This window comes from Apteryx mantelli, chromosome 5 (genome assembly GCF_036417845.1).
Source record: "Apteryx mantelli isolate bAptMan1 chromosome 5, bAptMan1.hap1, whole genome shotgun sequence".
In the NCBI taxonomy this organism is placed as follows: domain Eukaryota; kingdom Metazoa; phylum Chordata; class Aves; order Apterygiformes; family Apterygidae; genus Apteryx; species Apteryx mantelli.
Genome location: NC_089982.1, coordinates 5841302 through 5868826, shown reverse-complemented (window position 1 = coordinate 5868826; position 27525 = coordinate 5841302). Strand labels below are relative to the sequence as shown.

Genomic DNA, 27525 nt, shown 5'->3' with positions numbered 1-27525 from the left:
CCATGCTGCAAGTGTGGCTTTAGGAGGGGGCTGGCTGCTGGCACTCACAAGCTGGGCTGCTTTCCCACCACAGCAGTCCTTCCCGCACCTGCCTCCTCCTGCATAAAGCCAGCAGGTACTTCACTGGCACAAGCTCATACTGGCCCCAGCTGGAAGTGCTGATGCTTGGGAGTGTTTGCATAAGGGCGCTCAGAGAGGGTTGCCTAGCTACTGGGTCATGCATACCTCTCCCCTTCCTGGGGGGGGGTCATGCCAGAGGGCTTTTCTTTAAGCTTTGTGCCCCCCCCCCCCGATGCTGTGTTTTACCCCCAAAAGAGGGAGAAGCAGACCCTGTCTTGAAGCTGTAGAGCCCATCCTGGGAAGGTGGGAGGTCAGGGCATGTGTGTTCCCATGGCAGAGAAATCCACAGGCTTTCCGAGGGTTAAAGTGACGGTGCTGCGACGTGTGACAGGCCCTGGTTTCAGTGTGGGTCTGGCCCAGAGCCTAGAACAGAACCTAAAACGACACTTGGATAAGTCCGACTAGTTCTCCTTTGTCTTCCTGGGGCTCCTGGGAGTCACTCTCGCTGCTCCTGGCAACGGGCAGGATGCATGGGGCATCTCCTTCCCTCTTGCTCCAGCCCCGCTCACCCGCAAGCCATGTAGCTGACGCTTGCCGGCATAGGTGAGCTGCAGGCTGGGGGGTCCCAGTGGAGGAGCCTGGCAGGGGTAGAGCTCTTGGAAAAGAAGTCGCATAGCTATGGCCGGGCAAGAACGGCATGTAAAAGAATACACAGAGGCCTTATTTGGTAGCGGAGCGGCTCCAGGGAACATGGCTTGCAGCCCTTGTCCCTATCCCTGTGCCAGCTCCTCCAGCATGGCTCCCAGCACAGTGGGGTTGGGCTGGTGGAAACGCTGCTGGCGTCGCTGACTGTATCATCCCAGGGGGTTGTGGGGGGCCCGGACACAGGCAGGGGGCAGCCAGGGTGGAAAGTGGGGAGAGAAGGGCTGGCACAAGCAGGGCCAGATGCCCTTGGGGACAATTCCTAGCAGGAACATTTCCAGCAAGTCGATAAGGTTTTCCTGTGCAGCCACTTCACCTCGTGGTGGAGGTATGTAGACTTCCCTTTATCTTGTCAGGAACTGCTTGTGGTTTGGGGTTGCTTCCCATGTACTCGTGCTTCCCTCCCTCCTTTAAGAAATGTCCGGTCTCAAGGATTTGGGAGGAGAGCTCCAAGCAATGACACAATTGTGCATGACCTCAGGCCCCAGCCCCTGCCCTGCAATCTGGCCTCTCTTTTGCAATCTCCCATCTGCTCCCTTGGCTTCTTGCTTTCTTTTGCTCACTTCCTCGTTCCAGCTTTGCCTCTGGAGCAGCTCCCCCACATTGTCCTCAGTCCTCGCTTGACTTTGTTTTCCCAAATGCCACTCCTCTCCTTGCTTTCCCTGCCTGCCTCGACAGTCGTTTTGTCAGTGATCTTGAGATGCAGCTCCAAGTCGTGGACCTGGGGATCTGAGCTGAGGGAAGGAAAGCCTGGGCCTCCTTGTCTGGAAAGGGTCCATCCTCGCTATCCTGCGTGGCCTGGTGCAGAGGATGAAGCCATTCCCTGTGCCTTCTGCATCCCTGGTGTCACAAGGACCAGTGTGCCACATGCAGGCCTAGGACATACACGGTGCCACTTGCAACGCAACTATCTTGGGCCTCATTGACTGAAGTCTTGTTTATGTCAGTGAGTTTTGTGGGCTTGTGACATGCTTACACAGAGCCCAGTAATCTAAACCAAACTGAGGGAACACTCCATTAATGGAGAGAGTATTTATGTAAGGGCTAATCCGCATGGGGCTGGAATGCACCCCGCCTCAGGGGAGCAGGGGCAGCGCCGGCCAGGGCTCCCCGCCTCTCCCACTCCTGCCCCGGCTCTGTATTTAGGGTGCCGTTTCTCTTTGCTGGGACGAGGGGGTAAAGTTCCACTTTCTGTATTTTACGGCTTTATCGCAGCCCTGAGCCAGTGCAGTTGGCTGGAATGGATTCATCTGTCTCCTCCTCCTCCTCTGGGCCTGGTTCTGCTGTCATGGCACTCCCCTCCCCTTGGCCCCCCATGCTGCGTGCACATCCTCCGCTGCTGAGATCCGGTCCTGCAGGGACACAGCCCTCCTGCCAGTGCTGTGCCTGCAGTGAGCGCTGAACAGCCTCTCTCGGAGAGGCTTTTCCCAGTGCTCGCTTAGACCCTCTGTTGTCTCAGTTTTCTCAACAGCTCTCTGCAAAGCAGCTGAGATCCCCAGGTAACTCCAGCTCTTGCTGCGCCAAAAGCAGATCCATGATTTAGGGAGTGCTTTGCACGACTGCCACTGCTGACATTTGTCCTGCAGCATCTGTCCCCACACAGTGGGCCCCTCTCTGTCAGTGTGGCTCCTAGCCTGCTCCCCGGGCCTGGCTTTGTGGCTGCTGCCAGAGGGTGCCATGCAGGGTGCTGTGCAGAATGTGTGCCCACAAATGCCTGGTGGCTAATTATGTCATTAGCATGCCTGAAGGAGGTTCGGTTGCTGCCAAGCAGAGTTGGACGGGAAGGCAGGCAGATCCCCCACTGCTTTCCAGGCCTGGGTAGGGATTATTAGGTCCCTCCAAAGGATTTAATGTTTGGGGACAGCAGTAGGAAGGGAGTGTTGCTACAGGGGAGAAAGCACTGCACAGTCTGGTTTGCTGAGGTGAATTCACTAAGCCAGGTTGAGAGCCTTTTGCTGTTTTTTCCCATTGTGTACAAGGTAGTGTGAAGGGGAAGGATACTGTGCCTTCTGCGCCAAATTGCATTCAGTGGGGATGCTTTGCACCCAGACCTGGGATCTGAGTTTTGTGTGCTGAGCAGGCCTGTGGGGGGGCAAAACAGGAGCAGGAGACAACACCCAGAAGCAAAGGGCTCGCACAGCGAGGTGGGCCCGAGCTTGACAAAGCCCAGATTTGGGGCCATGCTGAACTGGCAGCAGCATCAGCAAGCCATGGGCTGAACCTGTAAATGAGTGGTTCCTCTTCAGCGGTGAGCAGTCAACCAGCTAATCCACTGGTAGAAAATTAAAGCAAGCCCTGCTGAAATGTGGTTGATCTGAAGCTTTGGCCTAAGTAGGTAATTAAATACCTTGTGAATGAATCACTTCTGCCTCTCCCGTCTATTGCCTTTCCTGTTAAAGTTTACTCGAGCTGGTTTGCACAGGGGCAGGGGAGCATGACTGTGTTGGTCTTCTCATGGGATGCCTGGCACCCTTTGAGGTGCCGCAGCCTGAACTGAGCCTGAGATGGGCAAAAGCTTTTCTTGTGGTCACATACCTTCAGAGAACTGGCTGGAGGTGAGTACTGGTGTGCAACGGAGGAGGGCTGCGTGGAGATGTGGGGCAGTTGGTGCTCTGCTATGAAAGCACCTCTGGGCCTCTCTTCTCCCCGCTGGCACAGTCCTTGATCTGTGGTCTGCAGATCAACGCTTCTGGCTCTGCAAAAAGTGATCAGCAAATGCAGAACTGTTACCCCATACCACAGATGGCTGTTCAGGGCCCCACACCTTGCCTGACTGTTGCCCCTGCTTTATTATCTGCTGTGGCCAAGGAGAGTTTGGCTCTATCATCGTGGTACCTGCACTTCATGTAGTTGATTCTGTGATTAGATTTCCCCCCCAGCCACCTCTTTGCCAGACTGAGCCTGTCCAGATCCCCCCGTCTCCTTACAGGCCCTGTGTCCCCAACCCTGACCATCCCAGCAGCCCCCACTGATTTCTCTTCAGTGTCCCCACACCCTCCTTAAACTGCGCCCCAGACCGGACATGGTATTTCAGGAAAAGTAGAAAATGGTGGTGAGACATACAGGAGTGGACATGAGATGGACAGGCAGAGCAGAAGGACTGTGAGGAGACAGATGTGCCAGAGATGGAGACGAGATGGAGACAGCTCCCTAGAGAGAGGAGCAGAGGAGCCATGCAGACTGGTGAGGATCCTTTAGAGAACAGCAGAGGCTAGGAAAAAACTTTGTGCAGGAACAATAAAAGATAGGAGGGGAAAAAACAGGAGCAAGGTGGAGGCCCTGATAAATTTGGGAGTCATGTAGTGCAGTGGCAGGAGCAGAACGGTCCAGAGAGGAACACAGAAAGGAGATTGGTGTGTTCCTCACACTTTCAGACAGCTATCATCCCTGCTGAAAGAAATCAAGGGGATGTTCCTTGGGGAGATACTAGAGCCATATGCAGTGGCTTCCCAAAGAGTGAGCTAGAGCTGAACGAATGACAACATTTCTGACCTGGAAGAAACTTTCTGTTTGCCCCAGATGGTAACAAGAAGTAGAAATAGTGAAATGTTCCACCAAGAAGAAATCCTGAAAAATGTTTCTGCAGCAATATTGAAATAAAATATTTCAGTTTTCCTAAACTAGGAGTGTTTGGGCTCTTGGAGCCCCACTGCCACACTTGAGAGAATTTCTCTGATCCTTTTTTGGGAGCTGTAATTCTGGCCCTGTCCCATCTGGACAGGTGATTCCCAAGACACATTTGGAGAAGCATGTGTCTTGCCTGACACACCTCAGAGAGGGAAGCTGTTTCATTTTTCCCAGCAGAAAATGATGTTTGGGGAGGCAGGGAGGGAAGAAAGTCAATGTGATTTTTCCAGTAGGAAATTTGTTGTTATCCCAGCAAATAACTCCAAACAGAAAATTCCTGACCTTTTCCAAAGCCAGCATGGTGGCAGGCTTGGTTTTAGTGGGGATTAGAGACTGTAAATGAAAACACTGCAGAGCTTTTATATAAACAAACAGGAGTATCTGTTTGCAGTCCAGTCCCGGACCCTTGTCACAGCAGAGATACAGCTAATAGCAGTTGTAGGACGTCTAGGCCGTGAGCACGGGTGGCTCTGGCAAGGCATTGGAGAGCTGCTCTGTCAGCAGGACCTTGGCCAAAGGTTAGTCTCATGAGGGGAAAACCAGATGAAGGGTGGGGGATCTCCATCCTTGGCAGCTTTCAAGAACCAACTAGATTAAGCTGTGTCTGCCCTGATCTGGTGGATGGTAGGCCTGCTCTGAGCGGGAGGTTGCATGGGAGACCTCAGTGGTGCCTTCCCACCTGTGCATCTGTGATTTGGTGGTACGGTCTTGGAAATGATGGTTTCACTGAGCAAAGAGGATTTGCAGTCTTGGTTTAAAATGCTTTGTCCTTGCACAAGTGTGCCAGCCAAACTGGGGCCATAATGTGGGGATGTGCCCTGTCACTACATGTATGCTGGACATCAGACTGGCAGAGCTTCTGGGCTCTGAATTTAACCCAATGCCCCCAGGGCCCTGAGAAATTGGTGGCCAGAGGAGAATATTTGTGTTTCTGGTTCCAATTAAACCTATCTAGGCATTTGGGGGTTAGGCCTTTCAGCCATCTGCCATGTTTCAAAACTCCCACATTGCCTCCTATTGTATTTTCCAAGCTTTCCAAAAGTGAGACTGAACAAAACAATAAAGTATGTCAACTATTCACTAAGGCCTGTGAGTGCTACTCATTTTTAGCCAGTGGCAGAGGCAAGAGAGTTAGTGTTTGTGAGGGGGCAGTGTGACCTGCATGCTGCCAGCACAGTCAGGGGCCTATGGTATATGACCTACCATCTGAGCTGGTTTAGCCTGGCCAAGAAGAGGCTAAAGGGAAGCTTAATTGCGGCCTAAAGCTACTTGAAGGACCGAGGTAATGGAGCCAAACTCTCCTTGGTCATGGCAGATGATTAACAGAGCAATGGCCTCAGGTGGCAGCTTGCAGGGTTCAGGTTTGGGAGAAGGGGATCTCCTTCCCAGGACAGCAAGGGGATAGGTTACTGGGTGGTGGGGCATCTGCAACCCTGGAGGCTTCAAGACACACTTCGACAAACTCCTGGCTGCTCTGCTCTCATGTTGGTGACAGTCCGGCTGCGAGCAGGAGATTGGACCAGAGACCTGCCAAGGCCCCTTTCCCCATGCACTCCTGTGGCTGAAACTCTGTGTTTGTTTTTCTTACTGGTGAGCATGGAGATAGAGACAGGGGATAAGCCCTGGCTTGGCTTGGCTCTCTATCCCAGTCCTGGCTTTCTCCTTCCCAGCTTCTCCTTCCCAGCTTGGCTGACCCACTGGTTCCACCGATAAGTGGGGAATCACAGAATCACATAATGGTTGAGGTTGGAAGGGACCTCTGGAGATCGTCTAAGTCCAACCCCCTTGCTCAAGCATGGTCACCTAGAGAACGTTGCACAGGACCACGTCCAGGCAGGTTTTGAATATCTCCAGAGAAGGAGACTCCACAACTTCTCTGGGCAATCTGTTCCAGTGCTCCATTGCCCTCACAGGAAAGAAGTTTTTCCTCATATTCAGATGGAACTTCCTGTGGTTCAGTTTGTGCCTGTTGCTTCTTGTCCTGTCTCTGGGCACCGCTGAAAATAGTCTGGCCCCATCCTCTTGACACCCCCCGTTTAGATATTTGTATACATTGATAAGATTCCCTCTCAGTCTTCTCTTCTCCAGGTTAAACAGGCCCAGCTCTCTCATCCTTTCTTCATAGGAGAGATGCTCCAGTCCCCTAATTCTCTTCATAGCCCTCCACTGGACTCTCTCCAGTAGTGCCACGTCTCTCTTGTTCTGGGGAGCCCAGAACCGGACACAGTACTCCAGATGTGGCCTCACCAGGGCTGAGGAGAGGGGAATGATCACCTCCCTCGACCTGCTGGCAACACTCTTCTTGATGCACCCCAGGATTCTTCTTGGCCACAAGGGCACATTGCTGGCTCATGCTTCACTTGGTGTCCCCCCAGCACTCCCAGGTCCTTCTCCGCAGAGCTGCTTTCCAGCAGGTCAACCCCCAACCTGTACTGGTGCATGGGGTTATTCCTCCCCAGGTGCAGGACCCTGCACTTGCCTTTGTTGAACTTCATGAGGTTCCTCTCTGCCCAGCTCTCCAGCCTGTCCAGCACAGCCTTCTGGGGTATCAGTCACTCCTCCCAGTTCTGTATCATCAGCAAACTTGCTGAGGGTACACTCTGTCCCTTCATCCAGGTCATTGATGAAGAAGTTGAACAAGACTGGACCCAGTACTGACCCCTGGGGGACACCGCTAGCTACAGGCCTCCAACTAGACTCTGCACCACTGAGCACAACCCTCTGAGCTCTGCCATTCAGCCAGTTCTCAATCCACCTCACTGTCCGCTCATCTAACCCACACTTCCTGAGCTTGTCTATGAGGATGTTATGGGAGACAGTGTTGAAAGCCTTGCTGGAGTCAAGGGAAACAACATCCACTGCTCTCCCCTCATCTACCCAGCCAGTCTTTCCATCATAGAAGGCTATCAGATTGGTTAAGCATGATTTCCCCTTCGTGAATGCACGCTGATTCCTCCTGATCACCTTCTTTTCCTCCACATGCTTGGAGATGGCCTTCAGGATGAGCTGCTCCATCACCTTTCCGGGGATGGAGGTGAGGCTGACTGGCCTGTAGTTTCCCGGGTCCTCCTTCTTGCCCTTTTGGAAGACTGGAGTGACACTGGCTTTCTTCCAGTGTGTTTTGAGCATTATGAATGCCAGCAAAGCATGCATTGCCACTTCCCTGGGGTACCCCTCGGTGCCCACACGTTCACACGTCACTTAGGACAGCAATTCAATGCCTGCACGTGTCAGGACGGGCTCTGCAAGCCACACAGTTTTAACAGAAACAAAGAGACAGATGTATTTGAGAATTGGAGTCTGTTCTTCTGTCCTTCTCAGGCTGCTGCTTAAACTTCTCAAGCTTCTCAAGCTGCTGGCTTTCTCCTCCATTTCCAGTAGGAACTGGGTCGTTGTGCCCTGGGAACAAAGGGCTGCCACCAAGGTGAGAGCAAAGGTCCAGCTAGCTCAGCCTGGTCTCCCAGGCTGACCACAAGCAGATGCATAAGAAATATAACTTGCATAGGGTAGCCCTTTCCCCTTGCTTCTTGATGGGCACTGAGTTCTTGTGCTATTTTGCAGCCACTGATAGATTTGTTCTATTAATTTGTCTGATCTGTTTGGAAACTGTTTATACCTTTCATCTCTGTAGTCTCCTGTGGCTGGGATTGTGCTGGGGCTCTTTGTCTTGCTTTTTACGACCTGTGGCTGAACTGTTTCGTACGCTGCCTGGTTGTTCTTGTAGCTTGAGGAGCCAGGCACAGGGCAGCGCTTCTGGCCCCGGGGGTGCCAGAGTTGAATGTGGGGGGAGGCTGCGTCGGCCTTTGGGGGGACTGCACTTCCCTGTGCTTCGGCTTCAGTCGGGCATGGGTTATCGAGCTGGGCACCCTTGAGCTCACAGCATGGCCAGTCTTTGGATTGCAACCTGTCTCTGATTGCAGCTGCAGGCCAAATTTGTCTAGCTTTGCAGCCCACAATTTAGGCAGGATGTTGAAAAACTGGAGAGAGCTGAGAGGACAGCCCTAAGAGCTGCCAGGAGACTGCAATACCTGCCTCACTGTGAGAGCAGAGTCACTCAACTCTCTTAGCTTGGCAAAGCGGAAGTTTTGGGATGGTTTCACCAAAAGCTGCAACTACCTGCAGGGGAACAGGACTGTGTTCATGGAGGACGTTCGTTAGCTAACATCCTGGAGGGTGATCTAAACCATCAGGGTCACCCTGTGCTAGTCCAACAATTCACGGAGCAGGGCTGTGGAGAGCTGCCTGTTGCTTGGCTCTTGCCCAGGAGATCTCAGTTACTTAAACATCTCTTTATCAGTAGTCTGCCCTCCAGCTTCTCTGTCACCAGGCAGGGCAGTTAACGATATTGCAGATCCCTGCGCTGGATGATACAACTTTTTCCAGCCCTGTGTTTTTCCCTGGAAATCAGTAAGTGCCTGGTTAAGAAACCCAAACGATCATATGTACTCCTTGGTTTCTGATTCCTCTATGAGCGCTCCTCTGAGCGCTGGGCAGGCAATTTTCAGGCGCTTCTTTGATTAGGCTTTTTTTTCAAAAAAAGAATTTGGTCCTGGGATCGTTTCTGGTAGAGGAGGGACACTGAGGCCTCTGGGATTTCTCCACATGTGAAACCATCAAGCAGCTACTTGCAGAGTGAGACTCCTATTCCATTTAAGGGCAGAAAAATATTTCTTTGTAAAATCTTTTCCTTGGCAAAAGGATGTCTGTGTAGCCTGCTGGGAATTATTTCTGAGGACGCTCCATTTCTGCGCTGCTTCTACCTCACTTTAACACGTCCCAGATCCTCCCACCTGTTTGTTATCAAACCTGGAGGACCATTCCAACCGAAAAGATGATGTTTCCATAGGACCTGCTCAAATAGCTATTTTTATCTGTGGTTTTATCTGTGCGGGGCAATACAGTAGCATCTGAAAGGCATAAGAAAGATTTTTTCTGTTGTCAGGTCTGAGGCTCCAGGATTGGAATAACATTTTCCTGACAGCAAAATGGTTTGAGCCATGATTGTAACACTGTGGGAATTTTGTTCTTCTCTTAATGCACAGGAGGGCACCTCCTAGCTTGTTTAACTAGTTGAATCAAAACAGAGGTATGCAAGGCATAAAGTCACGGTTTGCTCTGGATCCAGGCTGGTTCCTCCACAGCGCCACACCAGCCCGGCCATGCCAGATGGCAGCTCCCGCGCTGGGTGCGCGAGCCCGAGCCATCTCTTGCAGGGCACAGATGAGGAGTGCTGATTAGTTTGTGCCGCTGAGGAGACTGTCTCTTCCCTCCTGCCCTAAAGGCTCCTGCCACCTCAAAACATTCAGACCTTTCGGGGCTAGAAACCAGATAAAGGATTCTTTAAAGATCCCTCTTTAATCCACACTTTTCTCTGTCTCCCATTCTCAGCTAACGCAGCAATATAATTTTACAGTTTAAAACTTGGCTGACCTGTGTTTGAACTTTCAAAGAAAACAAGTCATTACTGAAGAGAAGCCGTTTCTTTGTGAGGCCTAATTTCAGAGGATTTTTCAGAACTTTTATCTCTCGTATCTGCTACACAGTTATGGGACTAAATTATCTGGTAAGTCAGGCTTGTATGGGTTTGAATTTCAGGAATGCAGTAAATTTGTGTCAGATTCTTCCTCAGAGCCATCTCTGAGGCCTGTTATTTTACACACCTCCCTGGGGAACAGAAAGACAAAAATCCAGCAAACCTGGGAGAATATGCAGGAAAAAATTGAAGGCTGGATTGACGAAATCAAAGAGACTGTAAACTGCAAGTGGGAGTTTTCTGGGGAGCTTTGGTACTTTTTAAACGTGACTCTGCACCCCTCTGTGTGTACAGCCTCATCCTGCTATCCCTGCTCTGGAGAAGCAAAACGGCTAGCTGTAGCACAAGCCCTGCAGCAGCATGAATAAGGGGGAAAAAAACTGATCCTGGCATTTTAGCTCCCCGCTGTTTGTTTAACTAGCAGTAGCACTGAATGATGAAGTGTGGGATAGGGGAGCAGGAGTAAATGGGAGACGTGACTTTTTGACACTGTGAATTTGTCAGTGTGTTTTCACTTTGGGGAGTAACTTTGCCAAGGGAGTTATTTATCAGCAATCTCCAGCTTCAGGAGTCTCGGGATTATGTGCTGATCTCAATTCCCTTTAAAGAGCATGTTCCACTTGATCAGTCTCTCTGGTTCAAGGACTCTTGGACAGCTGACATTCTTCTTTTAAAGCTTTTGGGGTAAGAAGGCTTATATGCTTTCTTATAGTGACCTTTTGATGGTGTTTTTCAAAAGCTCTGATGCTTGCTAGCAGTGAGGGGCTTTAGCCTTTTCCATCGGCACCTGTTTCATGAAGTTGGGGCCCTCTTCAGGAGGAAAACCCAGATGGAAAGGTGGCTGTGTCACCTTGGTAGCAGCAGGTCTCCAGTCACAGCCAGCCCAGCGAGTACCACAGCCACAACCCCGCAGATACCTGCCTCGCGTGCAATGAGCAGTCTAGCACCGTGGCACTTCCCCTTGGCCTTTGCAGAGCAGGAGATGATGTGGGTGTTGGGTGCACAGCGCAAGTGGGGTCAAGGAGCTTATGCCAATCCTATTGCAGGCAACAAATTCCTGGAGAGTGGCTCTGCACTGGGATGGAACGTGCCGGCTCCCAGAATGGCAGGTTTGCAAATGCAGGGCAGGCCACGAAATTGTGGCGTTGGATCCTCGTGCTGGGAACTTCTTGTGTTACCCAGGGGCCTGTGCTGCTGGGAGCAGGGTTCTGCTGGCCTCCAGATTTAAAAGCCCTGAGTCTCTGGCCCTGCTGGTCAGAGAGGTTGAAACCAGAGGCTGAAACTCCAGTTCCTGGGTATCTTTGTTTTCTGCGCTCCTGCTCTGCTCTGGGGCAGGGACAATGAACACACACTGGGGAAGAAGAGGGACCCGTGGCTTACCTTGAAGGCTTTGTTTTGATCTGGCTGCTCCTTCTGAAGCTCCTTCCCTTTTGTGGGCAGCTCGTAGGATTTCTAAGCCAGTTGCGTGATTTTAGCTGGGTAAGCTGACTTGTAATTTGAGGCCAACAGTGGCAACAGTGCCATGTTTCCTAGTTTCCGATTAGCTGGCACGCTGACTTTGTTTAAAGTGCAGCACATTAAACTGTGAGTATTAAAGCAAAGCCATTTGCCGGTTATAGTTATGCTGGGTAGGATTAGCCACAAGGACTAATGTTCCCCAAAGGGCTCGTTCCATCCCCTTCTGACTCCCAGGCACTGACTTGCTTGCGGCTTGAGAGGAAATTTAATTGGTACCCACAAATGCAAACAGGGGTGTAAATTCAACTGATAAATATTTGCTTAACATAAAACGTGAATTTAAGCCCTTCTCAAACTCGGCATCTCAACCTGTCACCTTGGGGTGGGACTCTTAAGTGGCACCTGTTGCATTACTTTATGCTAATAGAAAGCTGGTGTCCATGGGTTGGATGCTTTGTGTGCTGGTTAGTCACTTTGTTTTTCTTGATTCCTGGAGTAAGGGAACATCTTGTTGCATTTTATTAAAGCCATTAATCTTCTGCTCAGATACACCATGTGGTTATATGTAAAGGAAAAACTAACAAATATATGAGCTTTAACAAAGATAAAAGTTTGGATTAATCTCCGAGTTGACTCCTAACCCACCAGGTCTGCTTTGGAGCTGTTCCTAAACAACGTTCACTGATTAGCTGCGGGATTTGCCTCCTGGCCCCACGAAGCTGCTGCTTGTATGAGACCAGGAGCTGAAGCACCCGGTGGGGCTGGCTCTTGCCACCTCTCTCCAGGGAACGGGAACCTTCTCCTCTCTGGCATAAAGCCACTGTAATCAGGCTGTCCTCTGCATGCGAGGGTCTGGCCTGGGCCTGCACTATTCCCCTCCAAGGGGCTCCCTGCTGCTGTGCCTCTCCCACACTGTTGTTGGTTGTTTGAGCCATGCAGGGAGCTGTGAAGCCTGGAGAGCTGGTTGGACAGAGTGTGACAAGGAGCAGGTTTTGTCTCCAGGGCTAATGTCTTGTTTCTGGAGACCTGGGTTAAATTATAAATGCCAGAGCCAGCTTACTCATTACAAAACTGGAACATGGGCTAAGTGCTGCAGAGTCCAGTCTGCAACACGCTGGTAATTACCCCAACAGCGGAGTGTCAGGGGTCAGTAACTCTCATTCCAAATTGCCCAGAAGATCCAGGTCTACTATTAACCAGAGCTTTAATAGATTACATGCTGCAAGATGAAACTGGCTTAATCTCAAAGGGAGGTTAAGCCACTGCCATGGCTTCCCGTTAGCTCCCGAAATTCCTCGCTGGCAGCGGAGCCTGGGGAGGGTCAGGGAGGGTCAAGGACCTCCATCCCACGTCCTCAGCTTTGTTTCCAAGGCACCAAATAGAAAGAAGTCCTGGCATGCCAGCCCGAAGAACAGATATCCCCAAGCCAAAGAGTGCATGGGACAAGATGCCTCACATGGCAGAGCCAGCTGAGAAGCAGTGTCAGTGCCTGAATCATTTTTCTGCAGAGGATGCTGCTGTTTTTTCTGGCCTTTTTTCTGACAATGGCTAGAACTGGGCTGCACTGCTCACAACAGCTTCGGTCATCCTACCCCCACGTACTCTGGCCAGGCCATAAGCTGACCCCGGCCTGCTCTTGAAGGAAGCCTGCTTGACTCAAGTTGGTGGCAAAACTCCCGCTTGCTTTTTGTGGGGCAGGTTTTTCACCTATGCTCCCTGCTCAGAGAGCATCTCCCTGCTCCATCCATCCACTGCCTGAAAAACGCAGGGTTGCTCCTCAGCCTGCTCCTGAAGCAGTGGCGGTTTTTGCGTGTCATAGCTAAAGATAGCTCTGAGCTGCCAGCCCTGTTTCCCAACATCCCCTTCCTTTTCTCACCTCCCGAAGTCTGTGTGCCATCTAGTGCCTCTGGCACAGAGAAGTACGTGGAGCATCAGGGAATCTAGATACAAGTGGGGCCTTTCAGTAGATCAGGGCACAAGCAACAGGTTAGCTGTGTGTGTTGCCACTGCAAGCCTCCCTGTGCTAGGACAGTAGCTGCACATACAAATGGGAAGAGGAATATCCCTGTTATGCCTGTGTTTGCAAGTATCCCTGCTGCCCTGGAAGACTTGCACAAACACATATTTTGCAGATGCAGATGAGCCACTAAGCTGACCAAGGGATGTCAAGTGATTGAGCTAGAAACTCTCTCTCCCTCCACATGTATTAAGATTTCAAGTTGTTTTTCTTTTAATAAGCGCGTACTGGAGGTAGATTGTTGGGGTCCCTCATTTAATTTCTTTTAAGATACTTGTTTCTGCTGAATTGATGTATTTCTCTTGCGCCATTTCACTCTTTGCTACTGCTTTTGAATTGCTGTCTGTTTGTAACCTGGTTCCCTCTGCTTGCAGACCTCCATGGCATCTTCTTTTTTTCTGCCAAAGTGATTTCTTCTCTCACCATCAGTGTCCTTCCACTCTTTCCTTTCCTCTTAGAGTTGCCAGGCAAGCTTGGAATCATGTGTGCTCTGGGGAAGAGGCTGGACTAGAAACCTCCAAAGGTCTCTTTTAAGCAATATTTCTCTGCTTCTAGGATTTCTCTAGTTCTCTGCTCAGGGACTGCGGCAGCAGGGAAAGACTCCCCTGCCTGGTTTTTTTTTTTTTTTTGAAGACTATTTTCACCTTCTGACCAAGGAGCAACCAGGGCTGAACCTACGCAGGTCTTGGAGAACAAGCAGCATGAGGTGCTGAGCCAAAAATAAGAAAAAATGATGTTGTCCCAACCCACAAAGCGGTTGGATGCCCACAGGCTGACCCTACTCTCCTTGTTGCTATTGCTGAAGGAGTGTGGGATTACCGAGGGCAGTGTGCCTTCAAAGGAACTTGACTATGTCAGATGGAGGGGGGCACACGAGATAAAAAACAAACCCACCTTTTGAGGTCTGAATTGCTCCGCAGTCTGATCTTCTTTATTTCACAATCGCCTTGGTCGGCATTTTTACGACGATCAGAGAGATTTCACATTCTTTAGTCAAGGTTCTCACTCGCTGAAGCATCACTGTTGAAAATAAGCTATCATCAGTGGGTAACATAGCAGAAACTGTAATGCAGCAGTCAGCTCAGCCCTCCAATTACAGATGAAAGGGTGCTGTCAGTACCAACAGGACCTATCAGCATTCACTGGGCATCACTAATCAGCTTGGATGTCTTTGGTAGCAGGAGGAGGGAATCAGGCAGGAGACAAAAACCTGCCAAGATCCTTGTTCAGTTAAAAACTAAATGCTGTGTCAGAAGGGACCACTGGGAGAAAATGGCAGGAGGAGCTGCTGGGGATCACAGCAATCGAATCCGGTCCTGTGCCCCAAGGCAAGATCAGGATGAGCTCTGGCAGCTTCTGACGTTGTTAAATATGTTGAGTGCTGGATTCTGTCAGGCCCCTTTGGAACTGTGGCAGCAGAGCTTTTCACCCACAGGAGGCAGAGTAGGTGCTGAGGCATCCAGGAAGGGCCCAGTCAACCGGTAATTCCCTGCTCCTCTTTTTATTGCTTACAGAAAGTAGCTATTTGTAGGGGAAAAAAAGACAGTCAGTGTTTTTCCGGTTGTGTTTGAAGGGAAATACCTTTCTTCTAGGAAAGGATAAACTTGTCTTGTTTACACTGAATTCCAGTAGAGGGAGCTTATATAGAGCAAAACCTATATTCTGGCAGGAGGAAATATATACAGTCTATACATTTAGCAGCAATTTCCAGCCAATAAACATGCCAATTGAAAACAGAAAAATTGAAAATATTGAAAATAGAGCAGCCTCTGGGATGTTGATAGGAATTAATCATCCTCTGTTACAAACAGGAGTGGTTAGACCTTCACGCAGTGAAACCTTGCCCTGGTGATTTTAAAAGGAGCACTATACTTTCAGGATGGACCAAATACATGGACATTACCCTTGGCTGGAGCCATGAAGCAGCATGGCTCCCTCCAGCAGGAACTGGGCACAACTGGAGCTGCTGCAGGAGGAGTCCTACTATCTTGATGTCTTTCCCACCCAAGACTACTGCGTTCTGTGGACAGCCCTCATGTTTTCCCATGGTGATATTGTTCTCCTCTGTGGCCCAGGCAATAAAGGTGGGACTTGCCTGGGGGATTTGCTAAGCCAGCTCTTTGGTTTCCTGGGCAAGTAGTGGGGAGAAACAAGTACCTAGAGAGAGCAAGTACTTACAGTTCTGTTTTATGAGTGCTGCATGGTATTTTATGAGAGCCTAAGGAGTGCAACGTTTCATCTGTCTCTGCATTTATTGGGGTGAAGGCTTGCTGAAGGGAGCAGTGGGATTTCTAGTATTGTTTTCAGTTTAGTGGGGGGAATGAGAGACGCTGCTAACCTTTTTGCCACCGTCATCTCTGTTGTCACTGCACTGGAGAGACACAAGCTGAATGGAGGGAGGGACAGGGAAGCAGAGCTGACTGGTCTGCGCACACACTTCTTGGGCTTGCCATCTCCTGGAGGATTATCCCCGGCATGGGCATGAGAGATTCTTCTGGAGCTCTGCTGCATGATTTTCTCCCCAGCTCCTGCCAGAAGAAACTTGCATAGCAGGGCCAGGCGTAGTTTGAGTCCATCTGGCAGGAGTTCCCAGGCAATTAGAGCCTGGCACGCTGCAAGCAAAAGCTTCACAGCCCTGCTGGGACCATCACACAGGCCTCGGCTGTACAAGGCTGCATGCCCTGCTGTGGTCTGCTGCAAGCGGCTGAACCGCAGCACCTTCTCAAGGGGGCTAGTGTCGCTTCTTCTGACGATTAGCTCTGCACCGCTGCTGCCACGGCTCTGCTGGTCAGCCCCTCCTGGTTGACATGAGCTGTTATGGTGTATGGAGCTCTGCGTGGCACTTGTGGGGTAATATCTGGTGATGTACCTTTGGCAGCCACTACCTGGTGGATTTTCCCCTCTGTTGTCTTCCCTGCATTCAAGAAATCGCTGTGCCTCCTTCAGGAGATGGTGGAATATCTAACGGATCGGGCCTGACAGTGGATGCTGCCTCACTGCGTGGCTCACCTGCTCTCTCCCCAGTCTTAACTCAGAAACCTTTCTGGGTGCTCCCAGCAGCTTTGCTGTGTGGTTATAACTTCTCTCTCGGCAGTTGCGTGGCATTTGAGGTGTTACTCAAGAACTCACTTGAGTGGTTTTGTGGAGGATGAAGGTATGGGTACTTTTTAACTGGAGGGTTGACAATCATTTACCCAGATTATACTCAAAAGAGTTTTGAGCATTTACAGGAAGTCTTTCAGTGCCAGCTCCCTCTAAACCAAATTAGCTGCTTAGTCTATAGTGCCATCCCTCTTCACAAGAGGTCAAATTTTATCAAATGAGGACGGGGAACAGATCCCTGTGCTTCACTCCAGGCTCACAGTATTCCTGAAGATCAGTGGGGGCAAAACATGGGTCTCTCCCCATGCAGGTCTCTCCAAAACAGTGTGTGTCTGCTGGGGCTGTTCTTCACTTGCTCTGAATCCAGCACGTCCTTAAACCTTGAAAGGCTTCAGCCGTGACCTACTCAGGAGCAGTGCAAGTTGTGCAGCACTGGGGCTGGAGCTCAGCTTTTCCTTATAAGGCTGCAGCTCACCCTGGCCGGTCTTCTCCAAAACAGAAACAATGTCCCCCAAAGCATCCATGGCACATTTTCTTCCCAGAGATCCAGCGGTTCTGGCAGTGTGGGTGGCAGTGAAGCACAATGCTGTACGGGGGGTCGAACTGTGAGCTTTTGTGTCTTGTTTGGGAGAAGAGCTTCCATTTGTGGCACAGAGCAGCCTGGGCTAGGGAGCATCGGATCACCTTGGTTCCCCTCACCTTTGCTAAAAGAAAGTGCCTGGGGGAGACATTTGGGAGCTGAAGGTGGGGGGATGAAGTACAGTGATGCTTAAAAGCTCTTCGTGCCCTATCTGTTGTGGCTGACATTTCACAGGTCTCCAGCCATGTCTGGTATGTCCAGTATGTCCCCAGCCAGTGTGACATGTTAATATCACAACAGCAAAGGGAGTCAAAGTAGCTGAGTTCAGAAGCAAAATACCGTCTCCCCTTCTCCCTTTTTATGCAGCTGACCTTTCCTTACAGCATGCAAGTCTGGAGAGCTTGTGTTTCCCCACCATGGTTCCCTAGCTGAGGTACAACCTGTAATCCCTGGTTTCCATCTGTGTTGGCCGGTGTTTGGCTGTGTTACAACACGTGCTGCCGGATGGTGACAGCTCCAGCAGTGCGGCAGCTTTGAGGAGCAGGGATCAGTCACTACAGCCACCAGTCCACTGTTGATAGTCCCATTACCAATAGCAGGCTGTTTGCTTGTTCTTCCTCATGCAGGAGAGAAGAAAGGCAAGGTGGGAAGGGTGGGAACAGTACAAGTCTTATTTCCAAGAAACTCCCACAGCAGAAGCAAAAACTAGTGATCTTGTCCCAAATCAGGGATTTGTTACCCGATGTGTAACTCTCATAACAATCTGATGGTGTTTTGCAAAGCAGCTGAGGTTTGGAAAGGAGGACCTGCCAGTTATAAGCCTGGGGTCCGTCTCTGCTTTCCTGAAGGCTCAGTGTCATGAAAATGCTTTTCCAGGATGCTTTGGACCTGGCTCCCAGGGTGGTGTCTTGCCGCAACCCAGATGGCAACTCCAGATTAGGAAGGGGCATTATGCTGGGCCTTGCATGGCTTGATCTCATTCACCCTGAGATCTCAGCACCTGTTTGGCCAAGGCCCTGAGCACCCTCACGCAGATGGGAGGTTACCCTGCCTGGAGCAGGGGTTGAATGGAGACCCCCTGGAGACCCCTTCCCGCCTTGGTCTGTCCATGCTTTGGGCTACCACAATCTTGGGCTGCAGACTAAGCACATGTGAGCTCACAGATCTTGGTTAGTCTTGTGACTATCTAAATCCAGGTGCCTGTCTTTCTGAGATGTGTTAAGTGCTGGCTGTCTGTACTTTCATGGCTAGCTTGTTTTTTTCCAGCCTGCATGCATAATGTGATCCATATCAGCAGTGCCTGAGCTGTTGACATAAGGGCTATATGCAAATGGCCCGTGTTGTGCCGACAGAGCTGAGTACCTTTTGTTATTTAATAGATATTTGCCGTAGGTCAGCCAGAGGTTTTGTTACACAAAGCAGGAATGTTTGCACTCCCAGATCTTCAGAGATGTGTTAGATATCTTTTATCTGCAAGAGAAAGAACAAATTTCAGCTGAAGAATAGGCCTGGTCTGGCAGTTTTATGTGTCCCAGTACTTAAGCTCAGATAGTGGGTGGGCTGGCAGAACTACAGGCCAGGAAACTTGGCCAAAAATCAAGGTTTTTTTCCCCTCCTCCAGTCCAGACTGGGCAACTTGTCACCAAGGGCTGGTCCAACTGACAGTTGCTGCGACCCCTCTGCCCAGCTCTCCCAAGGTATTTGGGTGCCTAAAAAGCAGTTCATGTCCAAAGGACTTGAATTCCTCTGTACCCTAGATGAGGGAAGCTTTCTTACTCCAGGATATATATATAAAAAACAACATGCTCCCTCCCCTCACCTGTGACCTTGCACTTGGGATGAGGACAGGGGGCTCCTGCCTCTGTGAGCTCTTTGCTAGGATAGTGAGGGAGTGCAGCAGGGATCTCACCAGTTGGAGTGCAGCCCCACAGCACCCAAACAAGCAGAGTCAGTCCAGTGAGAGTAGCCAGGGCCAGCCCCAGCCCCAGGCCTGAGCCTAAATGCAGCCCGGGCCATGGGCAGGGACATGTGGGCATTGGAGGCGCCAGGAGAGGCCAGTTGGGCCATGAGGGCCCAGTGAGGCTGCGACAATGGAGACCTAACACGCCCCCCAGGCCTCATCCGCCCCAAGATCTCAACACAACGTGCATCAGGCTGCACTCTGAGGGCTCCCCGGGCACCAGGCACCAAACCTGTGTGAGCCATGGCTCAGTGCTTCCTGCCTGGTCAGTCTTTGGATGAGGTTGATAGGATAAGCCACAAGGGACTGGCAGCAGATACAACTCTCAGTCTCTCGTCTTCTCCATGCAGCGCTGCTCCTCCAGTTAAAAGCTGGTTATAAAGCATAAGAATCACTCAGTGTCCCAACTTTTATACACAGTCCAGATCTGACTCAAAAGGTTTTACCCAGGCAGGGTTTTACCTGCCTCAGAAAAGCCTGACATAAGTGCAGATCTCGTTTCTGCTGCATTAGCAGAGCAGCAACAATTTCCTTGCGTGAAGCTAGCTCATCTTGATAGGTTAACACAATGGATTGCCTCAATTAACACAATGGGTTTAAAAGTTTTTGCAATACATTGCAGGTGAGATAGGGATTTCTTTGGCAAGTTGCTGCAGGTCATACCACTCAGATTAACTCCCATCTGATTAGCCACAGAGTCTTTCATGTGGAGCAACCATGTGGTCCTGGAGGCTGGAAAAGACCCCATTTCCGAGCTCCAAGCATCTGTGGTGTGCCTCATGGTTTTAAAGAAAGCGTTTCATCCTTGGTCTCTGCAGCCCCAGCAAACTGGCCGTGCCAAAAGACCACTGCCCAGCCTGGCCACTGAAACTGGGCAACGAAGTGGCAGATTACATACAACTTTTTAAGAGAGGTGCAAGGCACACAGGCCTTCTCCAACTCATGGTCCCTGAATGAGTGTCTGATCAGAAGGGCTGGCAAGTGTCTGGCAAGTGAACTTGCCACTGGCAGCAAGGCTGGTCTATGGGAGGAGATGAAGTGTTTTGGATGTGATCTTGCTGGTTTTATGCCTAGGCCTCCAAAAAGGGAGAAGAGAGACCCACAAGCTGTCTTGGGAACTCGCAGAAAGTGGTTCAAGTGCACAGCTCCTTTGAGCTCATACTGGTACTGCTCTTCACTCTAAATAAAACTCCCTCCTTGATGTTTACCTGAGTGTATTTATGAAGCCATCAGGTCCTTCTCAGGCTTTGTGTTGGTAGGTTCAAAATAGCCAGTCTGATCTCTTTCCATCACCTATTTCCTCCATTTCCTTAAGCATTTGAGTGTGTCCACCTTCTCTGCTCCTCTTGAGGTCAAGCGTCGTTCTGAGCAGAAGTGGGGAAGGGCAAAGAAAGTCTCCCCCATCCTGTCTGGATGGCAGGAGCAATTTGAACAGTAGGATCAAAGGGTCCCTGTGAGCAAGGAGGGCATGTCCCCCTGCCCTTGTTCCTTTTTACTATCACAGTTTGCTTTTTGATCCTTTGAGCGTATATTTGAGCTTATGTCTGGCCTGGAGGAAATGAGCTGATATCAAAGCTTTGGGGCCTCTGGAGGGTGCGTCTAGTTCCCCAGGGTGAGAGGAGGGTGCATGAGGGGGTGTACACATAAGAGCAAGGCATCATTTCCTTGGTAAAGACTCAAAGATGAGTGCTTCACCCTAATGTTTTAAATAGACTTTCAAGGACAAGCAAGTTATTCCAAAGTAAGGAAGCAGCTAGCAGCCCCAGGGGCTTCTGGTGGCTGCAGCCCCTCTGCACGTAGCACACCCTCACTTGGTCAGCAGGAATTTACAATATTTGCCAACCCTGACAATTAGGCAAGGTGAGAGGTTGGCCTTACCTGCCATTCCTGCCGCAGTGAGGGGAAATCAGCTCCCTATGGACACTGCTGGATGCCACAGCGTGAGCTGTTGATAGAAAGAGGAAGAGACGACTTTCAGGGCTTATTTATTCAGCAGAGTTTACTACTGTGGGATTATTTTTACCTGATCTCTCCAGGATGTTAACAAGATTATAACGCTGTTAGATCCTGTCAGCGTAGCCAATTTCAGTGGGACTGAGCAACTTTATAACTCTGTCAGGGATTATTGCAGAGTGCTGTGACCTACCAGTGCAGTCTGATCTTCCATATTGATGAGACCTAATATGTTCCCATGGGGGAACTGATTAAGTTCTCACTTTCTCAGTCTTGTTGCTGTCATCATTTGTGGAATCAGGATTTCTGCAAGCTGTCCCTACTTTTAGGATGTTGCATGACAGCAAACGCTGCATCACCACTCTTAGATCCACCCAAAAGGAGTTTAAATCCTTCAGACACTGTTAAAAGGTGACTTTAAAAAATCCGGACAGACTACTTAAAATTAGCCCTGTTCCAAACATTGACACTTCTGTACTATAGGAGAAGTAGTTTGGGCTTGCTTCTTTGAGTCCTTACTTAGTTGCTTCAGGATTGAAACCCTGCAGAGACAATAGCCATTGTTTGCAGAATAAAGGCTCTGTTGTGGATTCGGCAAGATATCCTGTTTTGCACACTGTGTAGGAAGGCATGGGGAAGCATAGCCTCTTCCACCTGGAGAATCTTTAGCTGAGCAAGGCTTCCCATGTGCCGCACACGCTGGTGACACTCCACGTGGCTAGGACTGAACTCAGCTAACTTTAAACCATCTGAGCATCAGGTGTCTAATCTAAACGGCTTCTTCTGTGGTCACTTTAGGGAGAGGGACACCCCCAGAAAAATGCTTCATCCCTTAAGTGTCTTAAGGCATTTAGCTGTCCATTAAATTTCCCTTCAGTTGGAGTTGTTCCCTTCTAGGAGACATCTTTACACTGTGTGTTAGAGTTCAACCGTCAATTCAAAGAGTCTCCAAGGGGGAAAGAGGGCACAAAGCCCTGCAGGCACGGGTCATAGGAGAACGGCAACTGAACGGAGCAGCAGCACCAGGGCTGCCTGTGAGTATGGGCAGTTGGGGCCATGAAAGGTGGCAAACCACCAGGTGTCCTGCTGTGGGCCTGACTGCTTGCAGCGTGTCCTTCTACAGTGTGCATCTATTTCATGTGCTGCCACTTACACTTACAGCTCTTGGAAGTGTCCACAATGTGGGTTATCTACATTATTTACAAGTCTATTCCAGAGATGCTGGATAAGGATCCCCATGAACCTTCCTTCTTCTTTTCTAGGTCAGGACACTCTTTGTGAGTGGGCTGCCTCTGGATATCAAGCCCCGGGAACTTTACCTGCTGTTCAGGCCCTTTAAGGTACCAGATCTGTGTCCCCCAGGGGGAGAGGTGGTCTGCAAAAATCTGTACAGCAGTGGAGCACAGTGGTGACCGTGGAGCACATTGCTTCAGCTGGCAACCTGCACCATCCCAGTGTCACCATGTGGTCCCTCTCCGCAGACCTGAGAGCAAAAAGGGGTGCAAGAGATGGTAACATACCTGTGTAGCAAAGAACCCTTGCAAATGGAGCAATGTAAGGTCAGGTGGGGTGTCTGGGGGTATGTCATGGGGACCTGGCCCTTGCAAAGGCATTAGAAACCCATTCACTGCTCCAGACTGGGCCCTGGTTTAGGGTACTGTGGCAAGACTCAGGAGGTGTGAGCTTGCTTCCAGTCCTCGCCATGGCAAGGCTGGCAAAGTGTATGGGCTGGCAGTCTCTGAACTTAGCAGGATCCAGGAGCCCACTGGTTTCCCAAAGAAAACCTGCTTTGATCATTCCATTCACTGACACAAGTTTCTGCATGTTTTTCCCCCAGTAAAATATAGAGAGATGGTATCAGGCTCTTTGATTACACAGAGGTTTAAATTCCACGTTGATTTTCACCCCATTTAATAGCAGAAGAGAACTGACTTTAAACCTCTCAAAATCCCCGCTGTGTTTCTTGACCATGACAGATTTGGAGCTTAGATATTGGCTCTTTTAAAATACAAAAGATGGTATTATCAAGCTACGATCAGGCATTAAACAGCCATGCAAAAAATTCAGTGGCACTGAGTCCCTGAGCTTGTGCTAATCCTTTATAGCTGTAAGAAGCTCAATATCATGTCTGCCTAATACTCCCCAACTGTTTTACTGCAGAGTCACAGATAATGCACATTTCCCTCTCGAAGGGCTAGCGGGGTTGAAAGGGTAGGGAACAACAAGTGCCCTAAAGTGTTGGCACTTCTGCTTCTGAGCACAACCCCCAGGAGCCTGGGCGAAGTAAGGCAGAGGCAGGGGAGTCCACGTTAGGGAGCAGAGCATCTCTTTGCCAACAGCCCTCCTAACCGAGCGCTCAAGACTCTGTGCCCCAGGCTTGCCTTTGCAGCTTACTCTTCCCAGGCCCTCAGTAGAGAGGATGGGGGGGGGGGTGAGCCTCTCCTAGCCAAATTTCCCTTCTCAGCAGGTCTTGCTGCTGGTCAACTGTTCCCAAGTCTAGGCATTGCTGTTGCAGTGGTTGTGTCCTGGTCCAGCATGCTCGGCTGCATGGGGAAAACTTGCTCAGTTGCTGAGGGATTGATAATATCAGTCTCTATCTGGTTGTCCATGCTGAGCATTATCTATCTGTGGCAATCTCAGAAGGATCTTGGCTAAACAGAGTTTTTCTCTTTTCTTGCAGGGATATGAAGGGTCTCTTATAAAACTCACGTCTAAGCAGGTAAGAGCATTTCAGAACTGGGTGCTTGTAGTTGCCAGCACTGTGCGATTTGGGAACAGTGTCCCAATGCAGGGTCTCATCTCTTCTAAGCTCCAGCCTTAGTCTAGTCCTCTCTTTTCCTCATCTCTCCAGATCCCCTGATTTTCATGCAGTCTCATTGCTGGGAGTGCTCAGCTTCCAGTGGAAGAGCCTTGCATCTACAGCAGAGGCAAGGGCCTGTTTAGGGACGATCAGGGCAGGTGTCCTGGGAGCAGGAGGGTCACACGGCTGTTGGACTCAGCCCTTGTATTGGAATGACATGCCTTTTGCAGTGGAGGGCTGCAGTGACACCAGGCTGTCCTCCAGGCAGAGAGCAGAGCCAGTCTGCCTTGGGCTGTGGCCCTTGTGTGTATCGCCAGAGACCGCTGCTCCAAGGCCTTGCCCTCTTGCTTGAGTACCAAACTAAATGTCTGGCCCCTGCCATAAAAGCCTCACCTGGCTCCAGTCCCCCGTGAGGCTAAGACCATCTTTCGGCGCAGATCCCAGATCTGCATTTCCCATCCCAGGGAACTGCTTTGTATGCAGCTTAAGGAGGCATCACTGCTCCCCTGCCTGCCTGACTCACCTCTCCTCTCTTCACTCCTCAGCCCGTGGGGTTCGTTAGCTTTGACAGCCGCTCAGAAGCAGAAGCTGCTAAAAATGCTCTGAACGTAAGTATGTGGTGCCCTTCCTTGCAGCTTGTGCCAGGGCTCGCATCCTGGGGAGGGATGGGGAACTGTACTGCTGGCAGAGTAGTCGCCTGTGCTTGCTCCCCTGGAGGTGGGGAGAGCCATCTTTCCTTGATTCATGGCCAAAGCCTAACACTGTGCTTGTCTGTGACAGCCTGTGAGAACCATTGTGTCTGCCAGGAGGGAAGGGCAGCTCGCTTACGCCATCATGTTTTGCTCCCATGCTTATGAGGTGACTGTGGACCAGGCAGGAATGAGGGTGGCTGGCCTTCAGGAATATGCTGCGTGCTCCTCAGCACTCGTGCTCATGGACTCTGTCTTTTCTCCAACAACTCTCATATGACGGGACCACTCTTAGGAGGCTGAAAGAGCTCACTCTTTTTTTTCTCCTGTCCCTGAATTCCTCCCTCGTTTCTCCTTCCCCAAATGACTGCCAGTTGCTCTCCAAGTTTCTCTGGCCTGGGGATGTGTATCTTCCGCACCTGCTAGCTTGAATACGTTCCATTTCTCCAACCATTTCCTGATCTGCTACTTATCATCTGCTATCATTGTAATCTCCACTACTTCCTAATGTCCATCCCTCACTCCTCTTTTTATAATGGCTTCTCTTTGCTGGCCGCATTTTTTCACTGTCTTGGCACATGGTCAAGTCTTAGTCCAGCTTTAAAAAATGTTGGGGAGATAAGGCTTTCTGCTGGCCTCTCTGTTTTCTGTAAAGCAGGTAGCCTCTGCCTTCTTCCAGCTGAGGCCCATGTTACCAGCACTGGAACTGGGCAACTGTTATTGGGCAACAGGAACATGGAGAGATTTAGGGAGGAAGGGACTTTTGGAGGGCTCTAGTCCAACTCAGAGAGTTCATGATCTCCAAGGATGGAAAGGCCAGAGTGAAGATGCCAGAAGTGAAGACCTTGTGGTGAAGATCACATGTCATGGTGAAAATATTTGTGTTGTCCCCAACATCATAGCAGAGTTTGTCTCAATTTGCAAGATTTGGCTGGAATTCTTTTTTTTTAGGGCCAGAACTATTTAATCGCTCCTGGAGGGGAAGGAGGTTATATTCTCTGTCTCCCCTCTCCCACCTCCATAAAAAATGGCTGAGATAAGAGCACCTAGCCAAGATCTCTTCCCAAGGGAGTTTGAAACTCACGTCTTCTGTAAGAGCATCCAGGAGAGTCCTACCAGCTCCCCTGAGCACTGCAGGTACTTGCAGTTTTTCCTGTTGACAGTGTAGTACTTTGCAGCCACAGTAAGTCACTGGACCAAGGAAATATCTCTGGGGTGTGAGCACACTGCCAAATCCATGCACTCCCTGCTTGGCCTTGGCTGTTCATACCACCTGCATGCAAATTCTGGAGAGAGCCTTTATGTGTGGCTCAAGCTGGCCTTTACCAGCTGGCCCAAAGATCTTTTCCTGGGCCAGGCCCAGCAAGAGCTGGCAGCTGTCCTGTCTCTGTCCTGGCAATGCAGAGCAAAGGGCTGTGTCCCAGTGCATGGGCCGACAGACCTCTTTGTGCAGAGCATTGCCCATGAGCTCTGTGATGCCAATGTGCTGGAAGAGGATTACAAAGCACAGATCATTTGACCGTTTGTCAGGAAGAATTTGTAGCCCCTTTTTGCTATAACATGGGAGGGGAGAGAAAGACACATGGCTACATAGAAGATGATGCTTCTAGATCAGTGTTAATCTGCTCAGTTGGTTTGAAACTGGTTCCTTACCGCTGGCAATGTTGTGGGAGCGATCAGACTTCATGAACAAGTGTATGAGTGTGTGTGTGTGTGTGTGCGTGCAACAGCACATGTGTGAGGGTACGTGTGCATATGTGCTTTTGTGTGTGTGTATGTGTGTGTGCATGTGTTTGTGTAAGAATGTGTGTGCACAGGGACAACCCTGACACTGATCCAAGCCAGATGCAGGCACTGAAGAGGTTATTTTCTTCCAGTAAATGAACATGCTTTGTTCCAGTCGTTTGATATCCAACTTATCACTGCATCAAAGCTCTTAAAAACATCCCTCTTGTCTACAGCAGTGAAATAACCCTGGAGAACTCACGTTTCCCTTTTTTAGACTGGTGCCTCGGTTTTGTGAGGCCAGTGGTTTGTTCCAAGTTGATGCATGGGGGCAGAGTGCTTCCCAACCAGGTTTCCAGTGTGCCAGCCAGCCAGGGCCCTCCACATTTGCACTAGTGACAGCAGCAAATGTGTCCACCCTGTTCTCCTCCACTCGGGCTCTCCAGATCCCAGATTTATTTGGAGCTGTGATTAGCATGTTTGATTTCATTTTGCTTAGGGGGTGCCCGTGGGGAAGAGGTGCTGCATGAACAGCCTCTGGCCTCCCCTGCTAAATGCAGGGGAGGAAAAAGATTACAAGGAAGTGGTGGTGGGGGAACGTTATTTATGAAGACGGCTGACATTTGCATTTGGAAGTCCAGACAGCGAGGGGCCCTGTCGCAGGACCCCGTCTGGCTGACGTTAGCCAGCGCCCAGGTCTGCGACCTCCTGTCTGTGGGAGATTAAGGAGTGGGAGGTGATGCAGCAGCACTGGTTCTCTCTTGACCTCAGGGAGCTTTTCCAGACAGTTTTCCTCTGCAAAGCAGGCGGGCTTATCCCTGCAGCACCTCCTGTGTGCTGACGGAGGGCGGTTCCCTGGAGTTGGGGCTGCAGCATCAGCCTGGGGGCTCAGGACAGACCTGAGGGAAAGCCCACCCTCCAGAGGCCCTTCATCCTGCTGTGAGCTCAGCCTGGGCCTGCTGAGCTTGAGAGCTGCGTTGCAAGCTGCCAGCTTAGGCTGCAGGTGATAGACCAAACCGTCTGCCTAGGCAGGTGTGTGGGATTGGCGGGAGGAGAGGGGGTGACCCACAGCCCGGATGTGCTAAGGAAACACTGTCCCAGACATCACATAAACAATGTGTCATTAAAAAAGTGTTGTCAAAGGAAGCGGCTGCCTCCGTTCTGCAAGCACCAGCTGTGCTTCCCTTCCACAGCACCCTCTCTTCAAGTCTGCTGCAGCCTCAAAAGCGTGAGCGCCTCAGCCCATGGCAGGCTTGCAGTCCCTGCAGGGTGGCATAGGTGACGTGACCCCTGTGAAAGGGAGGCACCTCACTGCAGTC

General features: G+C 50.5%; 1 protein-coding gene across 1 annotated transcript in view; it reads left to right on the top strand.

The window, feature by feature from the left end:
* Nucleotides 1–27525, top strand: part of RBPMS (RNA binding protein, mRNA processing factor) — a 46489-nt gene that overhangs the window by 1751 nt on the left and 17213 nt on the right. Inside the window, exons 2-4 of the mRNA XM_067297372.1 lie at nucleotides 22255–22332; nucleotides 23673–23711; nucleotides 24338–24400. Of these exons, the coding sequence (XP_067153473.1) occupies nucleotides 22255–22332; nucleotides 23673–23711; nucleotides 24338–24400 (180 nt within the window). The remainder of the gene's footprint in view (nucleotides 1–22254; nucleotides 22333–23672; nucleotides 23712–24337; nucleotides 24401–27525) is intronic.